Source organism: Crocuta crocuta, unplaced genomic scaffold (assembly GCF_008692635.1).
Source record: "Crocuta crocuta isolate KB4526 unplaced genomic scaffold, BGI_CrCroc_1.0 scaffold303, whole genome shotgun sequence".
NCBI classification, from domain to species: domain Eukaryota; kingdom Metazoa; phylum Chordata; class Mammalia; order Carnivora; family Hyaenidae; genus Crocuta; species Crocuta crocuta.
Window position 1 is genome coordinate 2503440 of NW_027528276.1, and position 9092 is coordinate 2512531.

The window sequence follows — 9092 nt, forward strand, 5'->3', positions numbered from 1 at the left end:
TCCTGGGCTGCCCATGGCCTCAAGCAAACAGGAAAGTTCATGACACAGGCCCTTCTTTAAGGAGGTTGCAGCCTATGGGGCCCATTTTTCAGATAAGGAAACTGAGCCTGAGCAAGCTAGCAGCCCCTCAGGGCTGGCTTCTGGATCCAGCCACATTTGGATGGGGCTGTGTGTGTGAAATCCAGTCATCAGACCACAGCAGGGGGTCGCGGGGGGGGGGGAGACAGGGATGTCCCATCTCATCTCCCAGCTCCCCTGGAACCCTGGTGGCTCCCTGATGGGCTTTCTGCCTCAGGTCGCGACCTCCCCAGAAGGGTGAGGCAAGGACAGGGCGGTCCAGGCGTTTTGGGGAATTGGCGGTCTTGGGAGGAAAAGCAGTGTCCTTTCACTTTCAGACTTCGGGACTCCCAGGTGGCCTCTCCCGCTCAGTGGCTGCTGGCCCAGTGGCTGCTGGCCGGAGTTGGACCCTGGATCTTGGCTCCTGCCCCTTCACCCTCCTCAGCCCCAGCCCCTAGGGCTGGTGTAGGACTGAACTTTAATCCGTGTTTAATCCGGAGCAATCCGGTTTCTCTTCAGTTAGCTGGGGCTCATCCCTCCCCACCCCCACCAGCAGCCCCGCCCAGCGGGCGAGGGAGGGGTGGTGACTCAGTGTGCCTGAGTGGATCTGTGTGTCCCTGTGGTCCCAGCACCCCCGGGTGGGGCAGGAACCAGGAGGCTCCCGGAGCCTTTCCCCCACCCCCAGGTGTGTTGCAAGCAGCCTGACCCTCCCCCACGTGGGAAGCGGGTGCCGCCTGATTCCTGGGCGTCTCCTCACTGTCGGGAGACGGAACCTCAGGGAAATTCCCGCTCTGGCCATCCGGGATGCTGTGGGAACCAGCAGGGGGCCCAGGGCAGGGGCTAGGGATAGCGTGCCAGCCACCCTCTCACCGCCTCACCTGCGCCCCCTCGTCTTCCCAGCCACGGGAATAAGGAGGTGTTCTCCTGCCGGGGCATCCTCCTGGCCGTGAACTGGTTTCTGGAGCGGGGCCACACAGACATCACGGTCTTCGTACCATCCTGGAGGAAGGAGCAGCCTCGACCCGATGTGCCCATCACAGGTGAGTAGCCCCCCCTGGAGAGGGTGGTCTCACTGCCCCAGCAGGGCTTTTCCCCAGGGGACCTGCTTTGGGTTTGAGTGACAACTTCTGGGCCTCAAGCAGGGACCAGCCGATTGGGTTTTTTTTTGTTTTTTTTTTTTACTGTTTCTTTAGTTTTGAGAGAGGGAGAGAGCGTTAGCAGGGGAGGGGCACAGAGAGAGGGGGGACAGAGGACAGTGGGCTCCAGGCTCTGGGCTGACAGCCGAGAGCCCCTGATGCGGGGCTCGAACTCACCAACCGTGAGATCATGACCTGAGCCGAAGTCGCAACCTTAACCAACTGAGCCGCCCAGGCGCCCCTGGGACCAGCGTTTCTTTTACCGGCTCTGCTGTCCTCTGCCCCTTCCTGCCTTGGCGCCCGGAGTTCAGAGCTCCCGTGCCTGGCTGCCCGGATTGGGCTCTGACCTGTGCCGCCCGCTGCGCCCCCAGACCAGCACATCCTGCGGGAGCTGGAGAAGAAGAAGGTCCTGGTGTTCACGCCGTCGCGCCGCGTGGGCGGCAAGCGCGTGGTGTGCTATGATGACCGCTTCATTGTGAAGCTGGCTTTTGAGTCCGACGGGGTTGTGGTCTCCAACGACACATACCGGGACCTCCAGGGTGAGCGGCAGGAGTGGAAGCGCTTCATCGAGGAGCGGCTGCTCATGTACTCCTTCGTCAACGACAAGTACGAGCCCGGCTCTCGCGGCCGCGGGGGGTGGGAGGGGTGGTTAAGCCAGATATGTGCCCTGGCACCGGGCTTGGCTGCGGGCAGGGGCCACGGCCGTGCATCCAGGCGGCTTTGAGAGTGAGAGGGGCTCACCGCCAGTGAGCCCGGCCAGGCCAGGGGGTCTTACCTGTGATAGGATCTGGCCCGTGGTTCCCAGCACCCGGTCTCCGGCCAGAGGCCAGCAGACGGATGCGGCCCTGGGTTCAGATTTTCAGGTTGCTGGCCTCCCCGCTCCCTCAGAGGGTGGCCGGCAAGAGAGCTGCCCTGGAGGGGTCCCCCTCCCCTCCCTTGGGGCACCCCCGCCCTGGGCCCGGAGATGTCCTCCAGGACCAACACCAGTTTTAGGGGCTGCCCTCTCTCCTGGGGAGGCCCGCTGTCCAGCCCCCTGCTCAGCACCGAGAAGCCCCCCTTCATGCCTCCCACCTACTCTGCAGGTTCATGCCCCCTGATGACCCATTGGGCCGTCATGGGCCAAGCCTGGACAACTTCCTGCGGAAGAAGCCACTCACAGCTGAGCACCGAAAGCAGCCGTGTCCCTATGGTAAGAGATCCAGCTACCCCCTCACTCCTTCCCCCTTCCTGCCTCATCCAGGTCAGCCTGGGCCCCCAAGTGCTTCCTCTCCGAGCCCACCCAGCCCCAAGCTTCCCGTGTCCCACCTTTCCCCCTCCTGGCCCTGCTTCTGGGGCCCCCCTGCTTAGAGACCCCCTTACTGTCTTCCAGGGAGGAAGTGTACCTATGGGATCAAGTGCCGGTTCTTCCACTCAGAGCGGCCCAGCCGCCCCCAGCGCTCTGTGGCTGATGAGCTTCGCGCCAGTGCCCTCCTCTCACCCCCTAGGGCCCCGAGCAAGGACAAAAGTGGCCGGCGGCCTTCACCTTCATCCCAGCCCAGCTCTCGGCCAGCAGAGCATGAGCAGGGTAGCCTGGACGGGAAGAAGCTGGGAGCCCGGGCATCGCCGGGGCCGCCCCGAGAGGGTCTGACGCAGACTTTCGTCCCAGCAGGCAGGAGCGTCCCACCCAGCGGGCGCAGCGGCAGCAGCTTTGGGCCTGCGGACTGGTTCCCGCAGACCCTGGATTCTCTCCCGTACGCCTCCCAGGAGTGCCTGGACTCGGGCATCGGCTCCCTGGAGAGCCAGATGTCGGAACTGTGGGGGGTTCGAGGAGTCGGCCCTGGGGAAGCCGGCTCACCTTGGGGCCCATACGCTGGCTACGGTGCCTATGGGGCCGAGCTCCCGGCCACTCCAGCCTTCCCGACCTTTGGACGGGCTGTGGGCGCCGGCCACTTCAGTGTCCCTGCCGACTACGCCCCGCCGCCTGCTGCCTTTCCACCCCGAGAGTACTGGTCTGAGCCTTACCAGCTGCCCCCACCCACCCCGGTCCTGCCGGAGCGGCAGGTGCCAGGCCCGGGGGCCGACCGGGGCCCGTGGGGGGGTGCTGGGAGCCTAGCCAAGGAGCGAGCCAGTGTGTACACCAAGCTGTGTGGGGTCTTCCCCCCGCACCTAGTGGAGGCCGTGATGGGGCGCTTCCCGCAGCTCCTGGACCCGCAGCGGCTGGCTGCTGAGATCCTTTCTTACCAGCCCGGGCACCCCAGCGAGTGACTCAGCCGGGCTGCTCCCGCCCCCGAGGCTGGACAGAGGGAGGATTCAAGTAGGGAAGGGAACCCACAAACCAAAGATACTGTAGGATTGGTTCTGGCCCACCCGGCGCCTGTAGCCGAGTGGGGCAGGAGCGATCACCCTGTTGATGCACATTGTATCTGTAGTTTAAGGAGATGCCGCCATGAAGGCGTCAGTCCGTGGCTGAAGCCCAAACCCTCCTTTCTCTCAGAGGGCGGGGGGAGGTGGTGGGGAGCAGAGGCCTGGGCTGGGGGCCCTGTGCACATAACCCCACCTCCACCCCGTCCCTGGGATGCCGGCCTCTGGCCGGCTAGTTAGGCACCATGTGCCTGCCCTCGAAGGGCCCCTCCTGTACGCCAATGAGGTCTGGTCCGTGCTCTTGCGGGGCACCGGGCTTCATGTTAGTAAGCAAAATGCTTCTTAATAACCCACCTTCTGCCCCACTCTGTTCGCAACGCCCTTGCCCCCACTCTCTCTTCCCTTCCTTCCATACTCCGTCATCTCGCCCTTCCCTGAGGGTGGGTACACGTATATGTGTGTGTACAGGTGTAATGTTACATATTTTAAGTGTAAGTCCTTGCGCTCCCTTAATGTCAATAAAGTACAATGTGAGCTCCTTTAAGAGATGATGGCCTTCGTTGTGCCTGGGGGTTGGGCTGGCCTTTGGGCAATGGAAGGTCTGCAGGTGGGCACCTGCCCCAAAGTGCTCAGCCCCTTGGGGGCAGAGGCTTCCTTTACTGAGGCCTTGAGAGAAGGTGGGGGTGGGGGGAGGGGACAGCGGGATTGGGCTATTCCCCTTTTCTGTCCTGTGACCGGAGCCGAGGAGAGAAAACCATCTGGCTGAGAATAGGGCTTCCAGGAGAGTTTGGGAGAGAAGGGGGTGGGGAAGCCCTTGGGTGCTCAGCTTAGACCCCATCTTCCTGGACACCGCCATGTTCTAGAGGTCGAGTCGCCCAGTGGAGCAGGGAGCGCTAGGGGAGCAGCCTGGAGGCCATGCCGGGGTAACCTCCAAGCGGGAGGCGAGGGGTCCTGGTCCCGAACTCAAGAACTGTCTCTGCCGCCAATGAGGTCTCCTAGAGCAAGTGATCACCCCCCTCTGGGTCTCCATTTCCTCATCTGTGACATGAGGATAATAAGGGTGCCCACCTTATCGTATTGTAGGGAGTTCATAAGAACATGCATGTTGAGTGTGTGAACCAATGCCTGGCACCCAGTAAGTGCCCATTAAAGGGCCTCTGGCATTCTCTGTGGGCTGTGTGCACCTCACCATCTCAACCTTCTCTGCCCCTCGAAGGAAGGAAGCCAGCCAGGAATATTTTTTCTTTTTCTTTTTTTTCCCCAGATGAATAAATGAGACATAAATGTTAAATATTTATTTTTGAAAAAAATTTTAATGTTTATTTTTGAGAGAGACAGAGACAGAAAGCACAAGCGGAGGAGGGGCAGAGAGAGAGACACACACACAGAATCTGAAGCAGGCTCTGGGCTCTGAGTTGTCAGCACACAGCCCGATGCGGGGCTTGAACCCACAGGCTGTGACATCATGACCTGGGCCGAAGGTGGACACTTACCCGACTGAGCCACCCAGGCGCCCCTAAACTTTAAATATTTCAAGTGAAAAGCTGGGCTGTCAAATGATCCCCAAACAAACACTATCAGCAGGGCAAAATGGAAAAATAGTTTGAATAATTCTATATTTGGACATCTCACCTAATTTGTACTTATTGTTTATGAAGCTTTTATAGTATCTATTTTTTTTTAGAAATTGCTCTAGCTCAGAACAGCTGTGCAGCCTGTTGAGGAAGTGATCACACTGGCCATCTCCCTGCACATTAGGCCCTCACTCCATTCTTCACCCTGAACATTCTTTAGAAGCTTTCACTGGGCAGGAACCGAGGCACAGGTGGGAAGGATCTCAGCAAACATTATCTCGATGCCTCCACACCCCTCGGAGCTCTTCAAGGCGCCCCGTGCCCATTGCTTCCAGCCTCTTTCGAAGGTTTTATCTGCACAAAGAAATGTCATTGCCTTATTTACAAACTATTTTTTTCCCAATCAAGTACTGTATTCCAAGATAAAAGGCTATTTATAGGCCTCTATTTCTCTGTATGGAACAGGAAGCTAAAAGACCAGCCAGTCCAGTTCATTATCAGCCACTGGCAATGCCGAGCATGGTGCCCAAGGTCCCAGACAGGAGGACAGGTTGGAGCCGGCCCTCGAGTTTGGGGCCCCTGGCTCCACACACCTGAAGAAAGAATGCCCCCAGGCACTGGTTTACAGCAACTCTTGGGCCCTAGAGGGTGCAGAGTGGGGTGCCTTCAGCCCCGCGCCTCGCCCCCCGTTTAGGTGTACAGTGTCCACACGGGCATCCCCCAGCACGGCAGTGAAATGTTCAGCAGTGGATGCAGCAGCCGTACCCACCAAGGCCCCTCCATCTGCACATGGTGTGGAGCACGAAGGCCATGAGGCCGCAGCAGTGGCCGGGAAGGAGAAGTCGGGTGCCCACGCCCCTCTTCTCACCCAGCCAGCTAGCTGTCCGTAGACGTGAGGGCTCACATTTGGCCCTTGGCTGGAGCTGAAAACTCTTGATTTGCTGCTTGTGCTTTTGGGGGAAGGGGGGAGGGTCCTACAGGCAGCAGGTCCAGGCTGGGGGTGGCTCATGTCAGGAGGCTGTGCCCGGCCCCGCTGGCTCACTGACGACACCAACCAGGACAGCAGGGCCCACAAGGCAGGTGCCAGCTGAGGCCGGGCTCCGGCACAGATTGAGTCAGTCCAGGGCCCTGATGGCCTGCGCTTCCAGCATGGCTGCGCCCGCCATCCAGGGCCCGGAGCTGCCCCCCCAGGGCCTCTTTCTCAATCTGGCCGCCAGGCCCAATGCCCAGGATGCTCTTTTCCCATGACTTGGGCTGTAACTGCAAAGCTCTCCGCACCGCCTCCTGCACTGCCAGCTGAAGCACCTTTCCTCACAAGGCCTCAGTGTTCCCACCTGTAAAAGGGGCACAATGATCCCCACATCCCTCTAGACTGAAGAGCGGATACCTCAGTTTGTGTGGTACCAGTCATGCGGCCCTGGGCTGCTCACTTCCCTCAGCTCCCTAGCTTGCCTCACAAGATGGTTGTAAGGTTCCCACAGGCTCGCGGGAAGGAGAGGGTGGCATGGAGAGCAACTGATCCTGAGACAGAAGTTCAAGCCACCCAGGCGTAGAGAGGATCAAAGTCAGGTGGCTGCCCCGCGTGTGCCCTTTCCTCCTCTGCCTTCCTGGTTCTCGGAGGGGAAATCAGCGAGTATGCAAATCCTTGCATTGTTGGGAAATGATCCTGGGGAGCTCCAGGGGCTGGACTCTTGCCAGCCCTTCCCGAACCCCCTCCCACGGGTCCCCCACCTCGCCCTGGGTTCTTGCCAGGCCCCGAGTCTCCTGGCAAGCTGTCTCAGGGTGGGCTAACCCTGCTGGGGGCACAGGGTGACTACAGAAACCTTAGCCTCCCTGGCACAGAATGACCTGGCCCCGAACAAACGGATGAGAGTCCCCGAACAAACGGATGAGAGTCCCTGCCCACTCCGCCCCCATCCCACTTTGTTAGCCCAAGGAAAATCCAGTGGTCCCTGAAGATCTGGTGAACTTCCAAGGCTCCAGGGGAGTACCTGGCTCTTCCGAGCTGCCCACACCCAGCACTGCTAGCACCGCAGACATTGCTGGTCTCCCTAGGGCGGTGTGGGGCAGCGGCTGAGAAGGGGCCACCGCTTACCATGCAGCTGCCACTTCCTTCCCCCATGCCTCCTCCCCTACAGAAAAGGGCAGGACCCCCGGCCCAGAAGGAAGCGGGTGGGCAGGCCTCCATCAGAGAAACTGGGTTTCAGCGAAACACAAATCTAGGAGGTGGGTGTGGGGAGTGGGCCCGGCTGGTCCCTGGGGGCTTCTGCCCCCCCAAACAAGGCAGTCGCGGGATCCTAGCCCTCTTTCTCTAGGGCTTCTCAAATCTCAAATCCCAAATCTCCGGCTCATTTCTTCCCCCCTAGACCATAGCAGAGTGGGTGGAGTAGAGAGTGGTGAGTAAGAGCCTGTGCAGGGGACCTCCTTGTTCATGGGAAGGGTGTGGGAGATTTGGCTGAAATAGACAGGAAGTAAAGGCCTACAATTAAGGAAACTCAAGCCATCCCAGGCCAGGGTATGTAAATCCTCCCAGCTAGTTCCTGGATGGGGAGGTGGCCCCAGGCTGTCATCCTAGGATGTGGCCTCCTGAAGCCCATCTCAAGGCAGCTGCTGGCCATCATAAGTTGTTCACCCATTTAAGAAATGGCTGCAGAGCCAGGTGGAAGGGTAGGGTCAGGCCACGCATACCCACCCACACTGACTCGGGCATGTTGCTGGCTCTGGGGAGGGTCCAGTGGCTCAGATTCTGGCTGCTCTCCAGAGAAGAGCCCCTCTGGAAGCCCGGGGTGCTCCTGGTGCTCTGCCTGCCACCTGCTGGCAAGTCCTGGTACAACTGTCTGTGCAGCAGGTGTGGCTGGGCCCTCACACCCGCCAGCACTGGCCTGACCGAAATGTCGAGAGACAAGCATCTTCAATAGGATCTGAAAACAAGAATCTAAAGAAGGTAGGTAATATGGAAAGTGCTGAGGCAAAAATGGGAATTTTTTTTTTTAATGCTTTTTCCTTTTTCTTTTGGTAATGCTAATTTTGGGGAGACCGCAAGTGGGGGAGGGGCAGAGAGGGGGGGGATAAAGGATCCTAAGCAGGCTCTGCGCTGACAGCAGTAAGCCAGATGTGACGCTCAAGCTCACGAACTGAGATCATGACCTGAGCCGAAGTCGGATGCTCAACCGACTGAGCCATCCAGGTGCCTCCCTCCCAGCTTTTTTTTAAATGTAAGCTCTATGCCCAATGTGGGGCTTGAACTCAGGCCCCCGAGATCAGGAGTCAGGTCTACCAAGTGAGCCAGCCAGGTGCCCCCCAAATGGGGATTTTTAATGGCATCTGCAGCTCCACCGTGCAAAACAACACCAGAGGTCACGGTCACGCCTTCTACAAAACTTGAAAGCTCCAGAAAATTCCAACTGCTATGGGTAACATATTACCCAAGAAAAATCCTCAGGGACTGGAGGAATAAGGAAAGGAGAAGGAGAAAAAAAAATACATGTTTTCATATTTAAAAAGCGACCAGGGCGATAAAAATCGCCATGAGACCCGTGTTTGAACCCCTTGACACGTTCTCTACAGCTCGGCCATCCAGCCGCTGAGAATCATATTTGCAAAATGTAAGGTGCCATGACACTGCCCAAAATGGCAAAGGAGGAGAAAGAGCACTCATGCCATCAGTAGACCGGTTACACAAAGTTTGGTGTAAGCATAGCTGTGTTATTAGACGAAAAACGTATGCTACCAGTTTTGTAAAAGCCACAGGCATGTGTGTGAATGAGCTCCTTTGGAAGGGCATGCAAGGAACTGCCTCTGGGAAGGACAGCTGGCCGCTGAGGGGCAGGTGGACTTTTTTCCCTGACCCTACTCCAGTACTATTTGAATGTATGTCGTTTGCATGTATTACTTATTCAAATGAAGTATTTTAAAGCCTGAGGAAGGGACAGAAGTCAGTTGTGGGGGTGGGGGTGGGGATCTGAGGATGGGTAGTATGGCCAGT

General features: G+C 58.6%; 1 protein-coding gene across 1 annotated transcript in view; it reads left to right on the forward strand.

Moving 5' to 3' along the window:
- ZC3H12A (zinc finger CCCH-type containing 12A) overlaps positions 1 to 4081 on the forward strand; it is a 7997-nt gene extending 3916 nt beyond the window's left edge. Inside the window, exons 2-5 of the mRNA XM_077753131.1 lie at positions 958 to 1097; positions 1565 to 1799; positions 2276 to 2382; positions 2563 to 4081. Coding sequence (XP_077609257.1) covers positions 958 to 1097; positions 1565 to 1799; positions 2276 to 2382; positions 2563 to 3437 — 1357 coding nt within the window. The 3' untranslated portion in view covers positions 3438 to 4081. The remainder of the gene's footprint in view (positions 1 to 957; positions 1098 to 1564; positions 1800 to 2275; positions 2383 to 2562) is intronic.
- Positions 4082 to 9092: the final 5011 nt, after the last annotated feature.